Below are 18,861 nucleotides of genomic sequence, written 5' to 3'. Positions count from 1 at the left end.
CAACACAAACCCACCAACCACCCCACCAAAACTGACAGCATTTAACCCTCTCTAAGAAATAGCATCCTACAGTGTAAGCCTAATACACTGATCATTTTCCCTTAAATGATATATGCTGCAATGCTGAATTTAAAGTTTCTGTGTACCCCGTGAGCTTGAACACATCAAATAGCTCTTCAGTCACTGAATCCCAAACATATAGCCATACTTTCTCCACTGAAGCACTACTAGCTAACGTCTTTTCCTACTGCAGTTGCCACTCTGCCCAAGATGACAGCAATGCCCAGCTGGCCGTGACTGTCAGCATCATGGCTTTCTCTGCTAATTCAGAAACTCTCTCTTGAGGTTTTGTTGCAGTGATTGCTGAATGCCAGAAGCATCCTCAAACAAGGCTCCCCACATATGGAACATATAATGCATACCTTAGATATTAACCTCCAGCCCAAATTCTCCCTTTGTCCTGCCTCCAAACAATTGCTCCAGTGCTGCCTCTGCTGAAATCCATCCTCATCTCTGAAAAGCTTTTGCATTGTTTTTAGTTGTTTTTGCTTTTTTCCCCCCATCAGCCAGAAAGATGTACTGCAGGCGGAGATACCGCCCCGTTTCCCCTGCTTGTAGCAATGGGCCACTGGCCAGAGCGGGACTCTGGCCTGCGGCAGCTCCAGCCGTGATTTCAACACCTACAGCAGCATTTCCCGTGAAAGCTGAGAACACTCCGTCCCCCCATGGTGTGCAATAAAAGTTTTGTTGACCTCGCACAAAGACAGGAGAAAAATATGACTTTTAGTGAGTCTCCTAAAACTGACAAGATTTTTTTACTGAGTTACAAGGTATGAACTTCGCTGATTTAAAATACACCTTGTCTGGTATAAGAAGATCTCAAAACCGGTTCAGCCAAAAACCCCGTGTTTTGTTATTATGTGGTTCAAAAAATTTAAGTAAAAAATGTAACAAGCAATCCTCAAGCCTTTAATAAATAAAACCAAGAATGGCCTTACATTAAGGAGTGGCCTCCCCACGCCGCAGGATTTCACGGCTGTCCCGACCAGCGCAGAGCTCAGGTACAGGCACGGTGCCTCCTCTGCTCTGCCCACAGGCAGCCCCGCCCGCCCCACCCACCCCCTCGCCCCGCCCACTACTGCCCCACCCCACCCCGCCCTGCCCCTCCCCACCGATCGCCGCCGCCGTGCAGCGCTGGGCACCAACAGGCCGACTCCGTTTTGTATCTAAATCTTTATTAGAACAATCCCCAAGAGCTGTAAAACAGTGAAGTAACAACAAAATTAAATATTAAACACTTTAGTTATCAAAGATATTTAAACAATATGTTCCTATTTCTGCATAGCAGAAGCAAACAGGTTTTAGAGCTCAAACTGTCATGCTCATGTTAATTTGGTTTTGGCAAGATAATAATATAACCTTAATAATCACATTAATGGAACAGTAACCTCCCTTCCACCTCTCAAAGAGCCTTTTTTGTGATTTTACAACTCATTATTTGGGACAAATACATGTGGACTTCTTGTAGCATAGAGTAACAGACAATTTTAATATTAGTAGCACTAGTGTTACTTATACATGAAGAAACAGTTATCTTTCTAAATTGATTACAGCGCAGTACAAATTACGTATTACCTCAAAAATCATCGCCTGTATCAAAAGTTAAAAAATTTAGAATAATTTATAAAACACTTGCAGAATAGCAAATTATCAGTCTTGAAATGGAGAATGAACTTTATGCTTATGAACATGCAAACTGATGTATTACTGTAATAAACTATGTATTTGCTAGCTTTTTTTCCTTCTGTTTTAAGCAGCAAGGGCCCAGCTCTCCCCGCAGCTACGCAGGTACAATACGCATCATCATTGTCACTGAAAGCAGAACAGGCCCTACTCAGAAGTTCACTATACCATAAATTAAAGCTGTTAAAAAAAAAAAATCTACAGTCTTGCATTGTTTTTATTTAATTATTTGCAACACCACACTTGTCAGGTGTTTTCGCCTGGACCACACAATCTACTTTCATGATCTGACAACGGCTACAGGGAAATGGTGTGCACTGCATTACGCGGTTGAAATACATCTGACATCTTTTCTACAATTCATTTTATATCACTTAATTTGAAATAAAGAGAAGATTGTTTTTCCTATCTAGCCTTTTCTGTTTTGTAGCCTATATGGTAAGAATAAGCTTCAAAATATAAGCCAGGTAAAATAATGGCCAGTAAGGCACTTTGTCAGAGAGGACACAGCTGTCCAGGCTGAGCAATTGGTCAAAGGGAGACATTCTCTGTTACCCAAGTCAGTCAGTCTATTCTTCATAACCACTTCTCGGACAACCCATTTTTAGAAGAATACTTACTGACTGTCCCAGAATCAGCTTGACATTGGGTCCGCCCAAATCTTTTTCCTGTTCTAGAGCAGAACATGCAACAGTAAAATATTTCATACTTTTAAATACTAATGTTTAAAAGACTATTCAGCATCCTTGTAACACCCAAGAATGAGCTGCTGAATAATACTTGGAAAAAAAAACAAACCCTCAGCAGGAGAAATGATCCCATCTTTCTTGTTTCTTTGTTTTGTTTCTGGGGTAACTTTTTTCTTTTTTCTTTTTTTTTTTCTTCTTTTTTTTACAAAATTTGAAGGCTTGACATCAAAACTTTGGTCTAAAACATGTAAACGAAAGCCATCCATTAATATGTCATAGGGAGGAGACACAATGAATCCAACCAGAACTAAACCAAACATGATTGCGTGGATAAGATAGTGGGTGTTTTCTACTGTCTCTTGGTTTCTACATTCTGCTTGTTCGAGATCTTCAGAAAGAGTTCTTCCTATTCACGTAAAAGGGTCTTTCTGCAGAGCCACCCTGCCTTTCCCAGGAGAGGAGGCGCCCAGCCAAGGGCCAGGCAGGACCGGGACCCGCTGAGCCCTTCGCGAGCGGCAGCACGATGGGCTCCCGCCGAGATTTCAGTTCTAACGTCTCCTCCTCCACTGCACCTTACGCACAGAGCAGGCACCCGCCTTCTGTCACCTTGGTCACAGGGCTGGCCTGCGCCTTGTGGAATGGATGGGTGTTTTGTCACCGACTCCCGTGGGCTCAGGAGCAAAGCATATATGTGACATATTTTACTGTGTTACAGATAGCCACGTGTTCCACTCTCTAAAGTGAAGAATGGAATTTTAAATTTTATACTCAATCAAGCAACAAAGTAAATGTCCAAATCCATAAACGTTGCTACCAGTACCTCCTCTGTGGTGTTAAGTCTGCAGACTCTGGCCCACAGGATTAGTCAGGAACCATTATAATAAGTTAGTTTTAAAATATTTTAAGTGATTCTTTCCCAAGTAAACACTTGCATTAATTTCTACTTAATTCATTAATAGCAATTTATTTTTAAAAAGCCAATTTTAATATTAAATCATTATGATTTATTTATTCAATTTATTGATTACAAAATCTACATGGTATTGCTTTGTATTTTCACAGTTCTTATAATTATTTCATTAAGAAAATGGCTTTTAAATTTTCTTCTCAGAAATGATGATCACTTACATTCTAAATAATTTCACAAAATAGTGAGTGGAGCAAATTTATACATATATATATTTTTACCGTATATAAATAATAATACAATTTAAAACTTTCACTTTTAGAAATTCCTTTAGTAAATGCATAGGTTTGTTACAAAAGTCTTCTAATCAAATAACTGTATACTATTTCTACTATGTTTTATTCCTAGTAAACTCTATTGTTACATTCATATGATAAAAAAAGCACGCTGTATTCAGAAATATGCTTTTTCAGTTGAGCTCCCAGTAAGACACTCAAGTCCAGTAGAAATATAGATTACTTAATGCAGTTTCTTTAGCTGCAAACTAATCACACAGTAATATTAAAAAAAAAAAAAAAAGCTTTAGCAGACGGACTGTAATCAGACCAGCAGCTTTTTTAATCACAGAATGGTGACACATACCCCAAAAAGTTACTGATTTAATTATCAGAAGAGATTAGAATCACCGGGGGGGTGGGGGGGGGGAGTGGTGTATATTCAATGAGAATAATGAGAAAGGAACGATGACGATGATGAAAAACTTCATCAGTCAAGAGTCTGATTTTTTCCGAAGGTAGGTTTCTCAGCCCTTTCTGAAGGTTAGGTTTTCTCTAGGGTATCTCAAGAGGGGCCATCAAAAACTGAAGGTGCCCATAATCAGTAGTTATGTTTCAAACTGTACGCTTTTATTTTACATTACTTGAGTCCTAAACTGAACCACTCATTTCTGCTTCAGGGGAAAGAGCTACAGTGCCTGCTGGATCACAGAGAATGGACCCTGTCACTTGCACCTCAGTTCGCAGGATTTCAAGACCCTACCATGCCCATGGCTGCAAGCGCATGGGTGGTAATCACCTGTGCATCAACGTGACCCCAGACCTGTTGCATGAAGGACAGTATTTCTGCCTTTGTAGCAACTACAAACATCGCAAACTGGAGCCATTAGTTAGAGATCAAAATCACTTTGGGATGTGGATCATCAGTAAATTTTCCCCAGAAACTTGCATTCAAATCATCTGGAAAAGAATTTGCCTGTCTGTTTGTGACACCAATGGACTCCTGGGACTAGGAAAGTATTTCCAGGCGCTGAACTCCTGTAACAGATCTGGCAAAGGTATGGCACATACCACTCCTGGGAAGCAGACAGTAATGGAATACCTTATTCAGTATGGTGGAATCCATGAAAACTAGGGGCAGCCCTCAGTATGGTTGGGTCCTTGGGCATCCATGAGACTAATAAATTAAAATCTTTTCAGCTCAGCTCATGGCAGTAAGACTTGAGAAGTACTCCAGTGTAAGACTTTTTCCATGAGCAGAGCTGTTACTAACCTCAGTGACAGTTCCACTAATGGGAGGGTCATGAAACTGAACAGAATGTTAATGTGCTTTCTACCAATAGGTTTTGTACTAATGACTGGGCAAATCTAATAATCAAAAGACAAAATAAATCTTTTGGAGCATCTTTCAGTAGCTAAGTAATTAATCCTGTATCATGAGAAGACTTGAGTTCAATGTCTTAACACCTTACTGTGTGAGCCACTGAGAGCCTGGAGACCCATAGAAAGAGCACACCTGGCTCTCGGCACCATCACGGTCATTGCAATGTCTCATTAAGAAGCCCTTCTGAGCTAGGCAGAGGCAATGGAATTCCTTGTGCACATATATGGCCAAGACTTTCTTCCAAGGAAAAAAAGACTGCATTTGGTTTTCCTTTCAGTGAAGCTCAACTTCCTCATAATGTAGAACGCAATCAGAGACTCATCAGAGATAGGGGGATATTAACACAAGTGCATCTCTCTTAGACATCAACTAAAAATGATACATTCACCATCTTGTACCAGATGAAACCTCATTTGTGTGAACCACAAATCACTTCAAGTGCAGTGGGACCTTCTCTCAGTTATATCATCTTTTAAGCACAACTCACAGAAAACTTCACTTCAAGCAGTATCAACTATAGTCTTCTCTGACTACCTTCTTTGGGACCTGCAGGGTACCATCATTTCTTAAAAGACGCAGTTGTGGATGTGATTAAAATATCACTACATTTTTCAGTGTAGGGAATCATTAATGCATGTATAATCACAGTTTAAATAGCTGTGAACCAGCTTGTACAAAAAAATACAATCATAGCACCATATTTACAAATTTAGTACCATCTCCTGGTTAACTACGGAGTCTCGAACTATCTTTTTATGGCTAATTAGGTTATATGGTAGTGCTTTCAAAAAATTGCCTGAATTTCTTTTACAAATATACACTTATAAAAAGAAACATTATCAAAACTGCTGTCATCTAAGGCAGCAACTTGTATTACAAAAGTTATTAAAACATCATTATAGACTTAAAAAAGCTTCAAATTTACATTTTCCTTTTCATAGGCACTATATAAACTCAAACGTGGCCTTGTTTTCACAGCTGTTAGTTTAAGCATTTAAACTAGTCAAATGTTACCAATGTTGCTCATTTTTTTAGATATAAGCAAAAGGAAAAAATAATCACCCATTAACCAGAAGCATCATTTACAGTTTTTACTTTTGCCTGCTTTATACACGTTTTGCTTAAAAGTGACACTGTTTTGACGTTGAGGTTTAGTGGATGTTATCCCACTGCCTTCTTAGGGCTTAGTTCCTTCTTCCCTAGAATTCGGTGAAGGCTAGCTGACATGAAGTACGGTTTTGCTGTAGATCCATCATTTCTTTCCAGGTCTTCACCTGAATTTACACAGCAAAAGTGGCCAAAAGAGAAAACAGCAGGGGGTGGGGGGGAGGGGGGGGTGAGAGAGAGAATTGAAGAAAGGAGAGAGCAAAAGACCCAACATTAAAAAAAATCTCAATCAAGGCAATTTAGCTGTATTGTTAAGTTGATGAAGGACACTATAAAACTTCTGTTTTCTCAAACCAGAAGAAGTTTTACATAAAGCAGAGACCCAAACATCTACCCATTTTTAAATGACAGCAATATATCCTTTTTATTCTCCAGTTCTTTGGTTTGGCAGTATAAGTGGAAATTTTCAGAAACACTCATGCCTACACTGAAGCCTGGCATTTTGGCTACTACTTGCTATAAAATTTGTCCCAAAGAGAGCTGTGGATTTAAGCACTTTTTAAAACTGGATCCTTTTTCACTGCCTAAGATAAACGTCTTTTGAAAACCTGATGCCACAAGTGCACAATATTGTATATGATTCCCACTGACCATTACTGAATGGAAGCATGGGAAGCAAAACAGGATATGAATTTAAAATAAAGAGGCAGATGTTACTTTTTTTCCTACAGAAGGTCATGACTAAATCACTGGTCTGGGTTCAGCCCAGTGTTTATGCCATGCAGTAGTCACAGACTACTGAACAACTTCCCACTGATGGGCAATCTGGACGGAGCATGCAGTGAGGCACAAACATTGCAACTGCAACCCTGCACAGGCAGACAGCTGTATCTGCAAAGCCAAAAAGAGAGCACTAGTTGTAAGGAATGGCTAAGAGGTTAGAGGAAGCAAATCTTCATATATCTCCATGGCAGTATATACCATGTGTCTTTGGAATAAATTAAAAAGAAAATCTGTTAATTTTTTAGTATACCAACAAACTTTCTAAATTTTATTAGTTTGATCAATTTCCATTTCGTTCTAAATAATTGTAATCATTTATTTATTTATTTATGGTTTTATTTTATTTCTTGGAGTGTCATTAGTGGTATGTCTGCCTGTGATCATGTTTGTTCAGAACCAAAGTCCATAACTTGAGATAAATAGGATGTAGCTCTCAACTAGACATCAACTGTCCAGTTTTCTGACTGATTTTGTTCCTGTGGTTCTTTGGCAACCCAGTATTTCCAAAATCACTGCTAACCTTAATTCCTAGGGAAGCAGGGTTAAGAAGGTGAGTGCTTAAAGTAAAGAAAGAATTTATGGTATTTTAAGAGGAGAATCAGTATTACCATGTTTATCTTGCCTCAGTGATCCACTGTGTGTATGATAGATCAAGCCTATGACTACTTCAGTATTCCCTTAGTACTATCAAATAATTCACCAACTGCAAGATCACTGCCATGTAACTTCTACCTGGACCTACCAGAATGACTTTCATCATTGTAGAAAAATTGTATCTTTATTTCTTTAATTCAGTAAATCTAGCAAATGGAATGTATTTTGTAACAGGTACATCCTCTTCTTACAGTCATGTCCTAATTTGAGACCAACAGATTTCTTCTGTGCTTTTAGTATTCTCTGACTGGACACATTGAACAGCAGTCCCTTTGAGAGTGCCCATGATTGCTTGCCACTGGGGGGGCCAAGGGACAGATAGTTTTTTAAATGGTATGTCACACAAATTTGAAGGCAATTCAGCATAATACTTTGTTCAGGGCTATTAAGTTGAAAACAAAGGACCACCTATATACCAAAGAATAACTTTGTTATTAACAAGAGGTTTGAGTGAATCATTGCTGTACAGGGCTCTTTACAAAGCACCCAGAAGCTAACTGTTAATGAAAGTTAAGGAACATCTGAAAAACAAAAGCCAGATATCCCCACAAGCCATATAGCTACCTTCCATTACTTAAACTAATTAAATTTGAATACTAAAACACTTGTGCACTGAAGAATGCATCAAGGAGCCAGTCTCAAAAGCAGAAGCAGTTCATTTTTCACACAGTCTGCTAGCATGTCACCGGAATTCCGTAAGGAGCGGATAAGGTGGTTTTCTACTCCTCTTCCTGTGACTTTCAGGTATTAGTGAAGGAAAACATAGTACTTACAAAAGCAGAGGAAAAGAGTGTCGACACACATTGCATAGACGCTGAAGAACCCATGTGCAACTAGGTAGGAGCCAATAATGACCGTCTACAAAAAACAAACCACAATAAAACCCCAAGTTTAGTTTGGCACCAATGTGGCAGTGTTAACGTAAGTCAGGAGTCTAGTCTGCTAAGCAAATCTGAGAGGATTAATGGCAGCTCTGGAATTCTACCAAAGGTTACTACTGCTGTGGAAAGGGATCATGGGTTCAAGACACTGTATCCCAACTTGCAGTAGCCACCAGTTTTCCAGCTGCCAAATTGGAGCCATTTCAACCCCCAAAGAGAATATATGCCAAGAATATTCTGAACTCCTTTGAGATTATTCTAAAGAACCACTCATCCTGGAAATGTTCCAGAGTCTAGGGGAACTACAAAAGAGGAAAGATGCATCACAAGTCCCTTCCATTAGAAGCCACACTGTCATCAGTGCCTCACCACCAGCCTTTGCTGTCTGGGAAGTCTGAGCAAAGCAGATGTGAAACCTAATTCTTCTGAAGGTGCAGAGTCACTGCAGTGTCGCTTCTGCCTAAAGGATCCAGAGGACTAGAGTGTAGCAGATCAGTCCTCATTTCAGTGGATAGTGTGCCACTGAGAGGATGACAATAGGAGCTGTTACCAGACCATGCCCTGAGTAGTCTGAGCACCTCAAACTGCCCTCAGTGTTCAGGAGATTAGATGGTTGCCTTACCAACAATGGCACCCAGTAGTAATTTAACGTTGGTGCTTCCTGGGCAAAGACTGGTATTCTCTGTGTGAAGAAAAAGAACGCAAGAACACCTGCAAGAAGCACAGAAGATTAGTGATTCCTATGCTAACTCTAATTTCCTAACACCTAAAGAATGGATGAGACAAAACAAACAGACAATAGATCCAAGGTTGGTTTAAGTAAGAGTTTGTAAACAATAAATTTCTCAACACTAATTATCTGCTGGATCTGTATTCTGACAGGAGAGGTATGTAAATTAATCAGTTACCATAAAGATATTCATGGGCCCAGAAAGACTTTAATGAATTGTTTTGTTTCATCATTCTATTGGATTTCATAACGAAATTAATAAATAATGATAAACAAGACAATGACATGGGATAACAAAGACCATTGGGTGGATATTTTCTAAAATAAAACAACAGTGAGCAAAATTCTGCTGCTTTAAATTTTATTGCTTGAAGAAATACTTGAGTATTTCAGATTAAAAAGAGAAATGACAGTGCTAGTGATAAGCACGACAATAAGTTTAGAACAGACCAATGCAACTATAACAGAAATTGCCCAAAGAATTTATTCTTGGAGAGGATGAAGATACGAACTAATTTCAGTATTTCATGGCTTAGATTCCAGAGAATATGTTTCAAATCAAATTTGCTACCCCAGTTTGAAAGTCATTCTACAGCAATGACAAAATATTTTAGATCTGTTCTTGGTACTAGTTTTCAACTTTTGATTGAAATATAATTCATTAGTAATCTTTTAAAGTATACAGAATACAAAATACAGTTATTTGTAAAATAATGTTTTGAAACTGCTGTGACAATTTAGAAAAACCATAAGGGAATACTGCCAACTTGAATTTCTGAAAGTGCTTCATTTTTAAAAAAAAAAAATCACTTTTCTGTCACAGGAAAACATGAATAATATATTTTGTTATTTACTGATAACTAAGAAAACCCTATAAGGATGTTAGAAATACTGTATTTCTTTTGCTATAGCTTATAGTTATAATGGGCTAGAATACAGCAGAGCTTCAGGCCCATCTCCTGCAGACCTGCACCACCTCCTCTTATATGTATGCTGTCTGCTACCAGGTGAATCTCATTTGCGATTTTGTTCAGTTCTTATGAAAGGAGAACCGATTGTGGCTGACTTATTGGATGTGAATTTGGTTTGATCCAGCTGTGATGCTTTGGCTGCAGAAGTCCTTGTGCCAGCAACACATGCAAGAGCAGTAAAAGCAATTAAGGAAAAGATGCTGTCAACAAAACACTGGGGGAGAGGGGGAAGGGGAAAAAAAAGAAAAAAAATCTATTTTAGTTCCATCTTGCAAATCCTAGAAACACAGCAAGAGCTTCCCAAATAGTCAGACCAATGAGAACTTCCAGCTGTTAACTAAGAATATATGAATATGGCAGGCATACTTGTAGGTACCAGAAAATAGAACATACCATTTGAAAAAAAATCGATTAGCTTACCTACACCACCAGCAACGAGAATTTTCCCCAAGAATAAAAGAAAGTCTGTAACTTTGTCCAGAACTGCAACTCTGTTCAGCAAAGAACAAATGATACATAATCATCACAAACCAGACATTTGTATTCTTTCTCCTTAAATCTATGGATAATTGACAAAACACGACCAAGAAGCTGTCTTCTGCTGGTTTCACAGGCTGACAATACAATAACGCAGAAACACAACACAGAGATGAGCTTTGTTACAGCCTAATCTGACGAGGCAAAAAAGCACTGTCTCTTGCTGAGTTAGACCTTAATGCAGCAATACTGCTACAGCACTTGAAGACTGTTTATTGCTCTTGCTAGTTAAAAAAAAAAACAAAAACAAACCAAAACACCAAAATATTTTTATTTCAGCCTTTCTACTAGGGTCATGGATAAGCCAGCCCAGAAGAGGCAAAGTACACACCAAACCAAAAAGCAACATTTGTGTAGATTGCTGGCAGGTCTTCTCCTATCTGGCCACATTTCATGACCCCATAACATGCCAAATCTACTATTTTAAGATATCACGGTACAACACTGAAGACAGGAGGCCTCAAAGCAGGGAGACAATCACAGATGAATGAATGAAGGCAGACAGAAAAATGGACCGTAAATCTGCAGCCCTCATTGAAAGCAACAGCAGGGAGTTTCTGCTCGAAATCCTGCCAGCCTGTCTTATCAGAAACTGCAGGTAAATAATGGGATGGAAAATGAGCTTTGTATCATCAGCCTCTTGACAGCGCTGAAGGCTATGGATATGGTAATATACAGCACGGACTACCATGAAAGATAAATGTTAAGAAATATTAAAGAGAACAAATCATCATTAACCTGTCAAAATTCAGAATTAGCAAAACACACAAGATAAAACAATCTCCGTTTGAAACAATAAAATTATATGCCCGGCTTTTAGCTATTGCTCTTACTGATTAAGAGCAAAAGCACAAAGGACAGTGAGGTGATGTTCTGAAATGCAATGAAGGCAGCTTCTCTTTCCTATTGCACAAGCACTACACGGTGTGGACACTACTGTACCAATATTAACACAGGGTAACAGAGTGAATGCACTCCATTCTCCCATCTGCAATCCTTTCCTCTTCTTTCTTAAGCATTGTTTCCATTTTCCTGTCTTTCAGCCTCCCCTTCCACTCCTCTCCTCCTCCCAGTCCTTCACGTAATAATTTAAACCACCTAACCAGTTTTACTGTCTCTCTTGCTTGGTAATTAGATTGTCTGCTATTGCATCAACATGGCCTGCTCCCATTATTTTTTGATCTCGCAGTAGTACAGGAAGAGCCAGGAGCAACGAAGAAAAGTACTGATGAGAACAGGGAGTTTGGCAGGAGTCTTGGTAGTGGGGAAAAGGGCCAGGGGAGTTCCCAGCACCAGGGGAGATCTGGTTATGTTAAAGATACTGGTTTTGAAAGCAAAGTATTCTCTCTTCTTTACTTCCACCCTCTGACTCAGGCCTTTCTGCTTTCCTTTTCACAGACAGTGAGTGGACCAAAGCTCAAGAAACACACGTACAGCAGATGATGAGCATCCCATTTCTGTATCGGTAGATCTCCTTTCAGGGGCTCCACTGGCTTCGTGGAGGCACTATTACAATCTACTGGGTGCTTATGAATTTAAAAGAGCAATCACAACAAAACTGTTAGATTATACCAACTTTGCATAGATTACTGTGCTGGACAGCCTGCTGTTACACACTGAGTGTTAGAAGTGAGGGCCACGTCTGAGGACAGAAGCACCTTACAATAATATTTGGAGGTGACATGGGAGAGGAAAGAAGTGTGTCTTCAGAGTGCAACAGCAGGAAATCCTGACATTTCCAAGGACTGGGAGATGGCCCCTTACCTTACCACATTCCTCATGAGCAAAAAGAATGCTTCCCTTGCTGAGGTGCAGAAGTTTTTACCATATATGGCAATCTGCAAAATAATAGTAGCTGTTAAGTATTTTAAATAATTAGGATACCTGCTTGTATGCCAGAATCTTACTGTGTGTAATGCATAGTTCTCTCTAATATGTGGCCTTGAAACCCAGATGAACATAAAGTACTTCCCCCAGTCACTTGCTGCCTCTCAATGCTTCCCACCAGGTTGGGACAGAATATTATGCATCTTTCCCCTTCAAATCACCTGATGATGAGCATGCCACCCCTTGTGATCTTGCAGGCAGTAGACTCAGTACTTAGTTTGCCAAGTAGAACAAATAAGGTACTTGTTGAGGGATTCTTCTCACTTTTCTAGTTACCTACACTAGAGTTATAGTCACTGGAAAGGAACAGGCACTTGTAGAGCAGAAATTAGTTGACCCCAGTAGGTATCTCCTTGGACCTGATGCTGCTCTCGCTTAAGAAGAAATCAGCAATACCAGTATCAAAGTCAGTGGGTTTACATCAGCATAAAGTAAAGCAGCTAAAGTTATTCGGGAACAAAACCACTTCTTCTTCCTGGAATAGTGTCCACAAGGGTAAGGTATACTAGAACAGCTCTTAGTGCAGTCAGTTTACCAACTGTAAACAAGACAGTCAAAAAGAATACTTCCTCTTCAAGATGGCATTAATTTGAAACATTAGTTGCATGAACATGGGTTATAATGGACCCATCACAGCCACCTCCTTTGAGATAAGAAGTCCGTGACTACCATTCAACCACTGAAATTGCTTCAAGGCAGAACATCCTAGGCTGAAATCTGTGTCTGTTTAGGTGAAAAAATGGAATTTCTCTTCTGGAAGCTAAGGAGGGTTATTTTAGGGTAATATCACTGCTGCTGCTAGTAGAATTTGTGCTTTTAACTTCCAGGAGGAAATACAGATACCACACGCCTTCTGACCTCCTTATTCAAACACTACCTCCAAACAGAAGTGTCATCAACATGCAATACGAAACAAGCTAATATTCCTGTTGAAATCAGGATTTCAATTGCTGAATCAGAGGGGAAGTTAACCAGTTATGCCATCCTTTCCCACTTACTTTGGGGGGTAAGGAGGATGGACAAATACAGGCATGAAAAGAGGCTGAGTTCAGAAGAAGGAAAAAAAAAGATCTTACTTTTTCATGGTAGGACCACATGCATTTCCTGAAAACTCCCAGAAATCCCATTATTTATTCAGCAGAGTCTAGTACTGCTGGCTGTTGACCAACTAGTAGTGGCTAGGATATTTTAGTGTCCCAGAAAGGGGAGACCACATGCAGAGGCAGCACATACCATGATGTAGGCATTTCTGTTTATAAATTTTAAGAATCTTTCCAAACACCAGAAACAGCATTTGAGGCAGCAGAGTAGAAATCTAGTGAAGCAGTTCTGTGTACCTGAAAAAAAGGAGGGAGTACATCATACATAGAACTCATGAACAGTCTTCAGAACATAGAAAGCTATCCAGAAGAAAATCTTAAATTGTGACAGAAGTAGAAACATTATTTCTTTTCTTCTAGGTATGGACTCTCTTTCTCAACCAAATTTAGCTCCCTAGCTTTCAATTAGATCAGATTCACATCCCGCATGAACTTTGCATTGAGTTCCCAAGGACACAGACTCAATTTGAGTAAATCAGCACAAATTCACTGGCTTCAAATGGAACTACAATGGCTAAAAATAATGTTGAATTACTCTCTTTTCATTGCCGAAAAAACATCTTAGGAAAGTAAGGAAGTAATTTACCAAAGGACATCTTAATAACCTAGAGCAGATTCATAAATCTCACCTTTCAGTTTGTGATCCAAGTACTCCAGTATTACTCTAATAAGCTGGACAATTGCAAGAATTAAGGCTCCAAATGCCAGCGAACCTGTATGGTATCTAAAACAAAATAAATGATTGTTATGTTGTGCCTATGTGTGTATGTACAATTATATACGTATGGGCGTGTGTGTGTGTGTATAGAAATAAAATTATAACTGGAAGAAGGTTCATTACTGAGAATTACATATACTAATGGACCTTCATCCAGATCTGCCAGAGAGAGGAACAGGATGAAGCCATTGGTGCTGTTGGTGTTTGTGTGAGTGCTGTGTCTGTGTCTGTTGATCTGCGTGGCCAGCTGTGTATGTATTTGTTGTATACAGGTGCACCCACTGGGAACACCTGCTCAGCCTTGTAATTGGTTGCACCTGGGGGCATGAAGCTGCTGCAGCCTTGCCACTATTGGGCTACAGGATTCAGCCTCCCCCTAACAACTACATTTTCCTGATTGTACTGGTTTTGGATGGAATAGAGTTAGTTTTCTTCATAGTAGCTTGCACGGTGATATGTTTTGGATTTGTGATGAAAATAGTGTTGATAACACACCGATGTTTTAGCTACTGCTGAGCAGCCTCAAGGCCTTTTCTGCTTCTCACACTGCCCCACCAGCAAGCAGGCTGGGGGTGCACAAGAAGTTGGAAGCTGGGACAGCTGACCCCAACTGACCAAAGGGATATTCCACACCATATGGTGTCATGCTCAGCAATAACAGCTGGGGGGAAGGAGGAGGAAGAGGGGGACCTTTGGAGTTATGGAGTTTGTTTTCCCAAGTCATCGTTAGGCATGATGAAGCCCTGCTGTCCTGGGGATAGCTGAACACCTGCCTGCTGATGGGTAGTAGTGAAAGAACTCCTTATTTTGCTGTGCTTGCACACACTGCTTTGCTTTACCTACTAAACTGTCTCAGCCCACTCGTTTTCACGTTTTCACCCTTCCGATTCTCTCTCCCACCCACTGTGGGGGTGTGAGCGAGCAGCTGGGCAGGGCTTGGCTGCCTGCCAGGATTAAACCACAACGCTGACTAATCATTTTCATTTGATATTCTAAGTCTGGCTTCCCTGGATGTAAAAGGAGCACTTGTTGGATACACGACAAGGCTCACATCCAGCTCCACAGTCTTACCGTATTGCTCGTCCAAATGAAGAGAAGAGTGGCCACAGTGGAATATCAGCTGGTTTTCGAGAGGCCCAGTAATAAGAGGCAAAGGCACCAGCAAGGGTACACTGACCCAGTGCAATTGCAAAGTTCACCAGCCAGAGAAAGACAAAGGCATTGGCTAACTGGAAGATGAAGATGTACTTATGGTACAGGCTTTCTCCTCCGTAAAAAGCAAAAGTACACTGAGCACCTGGACACAATTTAGTCACATTGGTTGTGTTAAAAGTCTGTATAGGAAGAAAAATAAACAATACAATGACAAGCAATGAATTATGAATTATGAATTCTTCAGTCTCTGAAGTTTTGCAGCTTAATACAAATAACATAATTCTCCTTGACGTTTCATTAGCTCATTCAACACTGCACTCCAATACTATGTAACCTGTTTACATATTTAAGGATTCATATTAATGTCTTATGCAGGTGCTTAACTTTAAATCATGCAGTTAGCAAACAGGGCTGTTCACCACATGCCTGAAACCTACATAAATGGAATTTGAATTTTAGAAATATACTTAAGATACATAAACACTTCAGTTTCATTAAAGAAAACTTGCTCACATAAAAAAAAAAAATTATTTATTTGAAAACCAGAGGCCAAATCTGGACTTTGGGTGAATTACCACAGTTCAATTGAAATCCACTGAGCTATGCCATTTTATACAAATCGTGGATGTGGTCACAATTTCCCTTACCTACCTCAGAGTATTAAAACAGGAGTAGTCTTTACACTGAATTACTTTTCCCTATTTCTATTGTTCATTTCATGTACTTGCTCAGTTTAGGCATGAAATAAAACCAGTCAATTTCTAATCCCTTTCTTTTTTAGTGTTCAGACATCAGCAGGGTGGGGAATTGTTTGGGATATACATAAGAGCAGCAGTACATTGAAATTTAAACACCTGAAAATAACCTTGATATAACATTTGATAAATATTTCTAGTTTTCAAAAAATACTTAAATTCAGCTCCACAATCAAATCAAAACATTTGACTGAAGACAAAAGGCAAAAAAGACAAATATTTTTGGAGCTTCATAAAGGTCACTGCTGTGCCAAAAGAACCCCAATATTTAGCTAAGCCTCTGCTTCAAAACATGGCTGGTCCTTGGGCAAGTTTGAGGCACAGCTTTCAAAGTCTTCCATTGCCTTTTGAGGACCACAAAATAGAATCCTCATAAATTTAAGAACACCTTTCCAAATAAACCTGTATTTCTGTGTCTTCCTTCCTCACCCTGTAAATTAGAATGGTTAATATTTACCTGCCTCACAGGACAGGTTAGCAGAAAAACTAGTTTATGTCTGTAAATTGCTTTGAACAAAGAAGTGTTATCTGAACACTAAATACTATTTTCAGATTTAACATGAGGAATCATTACTTAAAATACGCACATTTTCTACTAGTGTTGCATTTAATAGTGATTAAGAAATGCAATTAGTATAGCTCTCACTATAGGTAAATATTTGTTACACTTACCTCTGGGTCACAAGTCAGGTTTGCATACTTGCACAGTGTTTGATCAGCCATTACTTTATACACAGGTTCTCCTGATGTAGCCAGAAAACTGAATGAAATATTTTAAGGGGGAATCACAGAACTGTAGGCTTTGAGCAACTTAGTTTTCTGCAGTGGGTAACCACAAGCTCTAAAGAACTTGTGCAGATAACAGAAAAACTGCTCTTGCTATGCAGAGATGTGTATGAAGGGTTGATAGACAAGACTGAATACTCTCGTTACTTAGAAAATTAGGAAAAACTCCATCCCAGAGCTCTAGTAACCTCTGACCAGAACAGGCAAGGGGAATAACCTTGAAAGTTGACTCAGTCTTTCCTGCACATCTACCTTTGACAAGACAGATTATGCAGTAGTTCTTCGACAGTTCATATTTTGGTGGAAGTAGACAGAGAGCATAAGGATAAATTAACATTGTCCTGAACAGCAATAACTGACCCTCTTTGCATGTGAAAGAACAATTTGTTTTCAAACAGAAATTTTCCCCTTTCTGCTACCTTGCCAAACCCTTGCTGTTCCAGGAACAGACAGTGGTTGATGTTATGCAACTTAGAGAAGACTCAGTGCACTGTATGTTCTCTCACTCTTTTCCTATACTTTTCTGAACAAAACACACCTGGAGCCCACTCCACCCCCAGCTAACTAAGAGACCATTAACATCAGGCCTATAGAGCATGCAGCACATTAAAAGCCATATTCACTCCTTGCTGAGGGACCTTTTTCACCCCTTAAAGTCAACGGTACGTAGTACACAAGGCTTTGTATGATCCCCCTGCCCTGGCATGAATTTTAATCCAGTTCTTTTTAATGAAATTAAGTTCACTGTCCGATTTGTACATCACATGCAAACGTGGAGTGAGGAAGAGTGCATCAGTGCAGCAAATGCTAAGTGACCAAATAGCCCTCTTAACACTGGCTTGGTTAAGGTGAAATAGCAGAGAATTATCTTGTCTTGCAGACCAGAAGACTGTTCCTCCAGAAAGGTACACAGACAGAAGGATACACAGCTGTCACAGCCCAGTAGGAAATACAAATTGCAATGAGTATGAAGGTGACGATTGGGTAGAACAATGTAGACATTATATAGCCAATAGCCCTATGAAAGAAACAAAACATATCATTAAGCTACAACAATTTAAGAAACAAGCTTTTTATCAGTCCTCTTCTAGCATCACCCTATTTACTTGGAGCTACTTTTTGATAGTGGTAGCATAATCTAGTGCTGGGATCTCAGAATACTGCAGGTTCTTTCTTCAAATTTCTTCACATCTGCACTTTGTCATTTCTACCACTCCGCTTTTACCAGCAGCACTACAGCCAACTTTACCAATTTGCCATGTTCAAGTCTTCTACTTTGTCCTTCTCCATTACTGCTTCACAGATCCAGCTCTTTCCAGGTCAGAAACCCATTTGAATCACATCTCCTTGCTCACTGCTGCAGACATTACCCTTTATTTCCTTGTCCCACTCTGCTCAGCTCCTATGCTCTTCCTTCAGCTCCTACACACCTGAAATTACCTCTTGCTACTTTGTATCTGAGGACTCTCTTCCCAGCCCCTTTCCTGCCCTAAGTACTAACTATTTTGGGGCAGGGGCATTCAACTTGTCTTTGTAATGCCAGGACATGCTACCACCTTCCTGTGACTATGTAACTTTCCTTGCATGTGCCATAAAGGAGTGGTGCTTGCCTTTGGCTGTTGGCAGGCAGAAAGAATAATGGCCTTTCACTGTTGACAGCTTAGAGAGCTCCTTTTAACATCAAGGCTGATGTTTTAGAGGCTGACATACTAGAAATACTTCTTGTGGCTAGAATGTGACTAGTGAGCAGGAACTTGAGCATGCCAGCTCCTACTCTGCGGGGACTCCTCTGGAAGAAA

The 18,861-nt window shown here is 39.7% G+C and overlaps 1 protein-coding gene across 3 annotated transcripts in view; it reads right to left on the bottom strand.

Moving 5' to 3' along the window:
* Positions 1-1,238: 1,238 nt before the first annotated feature.
* The window catches only part of SLC44A5 (solute carrier family 44 member 5), a 103,087-nt gene continuing 85,464 nt past the window's right edge, over positions 1,239-18,861 (bottom strand). For all 3 annotated transcript variants that reach the window (XM_087733423.1, XM_087733422.1, XM_087733424.1), the window contains 10 exons: positions 17,988-18,080; positions 16,949-17,036; positions 15,438-15,700; positions 14,278-14,372; positions 13,782-13,885; positions 12,426-12,499; positions 10,545-10,615; positions 9,046-9,134; positions 8,316-8,400; positions 1,239-6,272 (listed from right to left, as the gene is read on the bottom strand). In XM_087733423.1, coding sequence (XP_087589549.1) covers positions 6,160-6,272; positions 8,316-8,400; positions 9,046-9,134; positions 10,545-10,615; positions 12,426-12,499; positions 13,782-13,885; positions 14,278-14,372; positions 15,438-15,700; positions 16,949-17,036; positions 17,988-18,080 — 1,075 coding nt within the window. In that variant the 3' untranslated portion in view covers positions 1,239-6,159. The remainder of the gene's footprint in view (positions 6,273-8,315; positions 8,401-9,045; positions 9,135-10,544; positions 10,616-12,425; positions 12,500-13,781; positions 13,886-14,277; positions 14,373-15,437; positions 15,701-16,948; positions 17,037-17,987; positions 18,081-18,861) is intronic.

The sequence above is a fragment of the Nipponia nippon genome, unplaced genomic scaffold (assembly GCF_047370975.1).
Source record: "Nipponia nippon isolate SJK-2023a ecotype South Korea unplaced genomic scaffold, ASM4737097v1 scaffold_5, whole genome shotgun sequence".
NCBI classification, from domain to species: Eukaryota; Metazoa; Chordata; class Aves; order Pelecaniformes; family Threskiornithidae; genus Nipponia; species Nipponia nippon.
The sequence above is the reverse complement of the archived record's forward strand: the minus strand, read 5'-3'. Positions and strand labels throughout refer to the sequence as shown.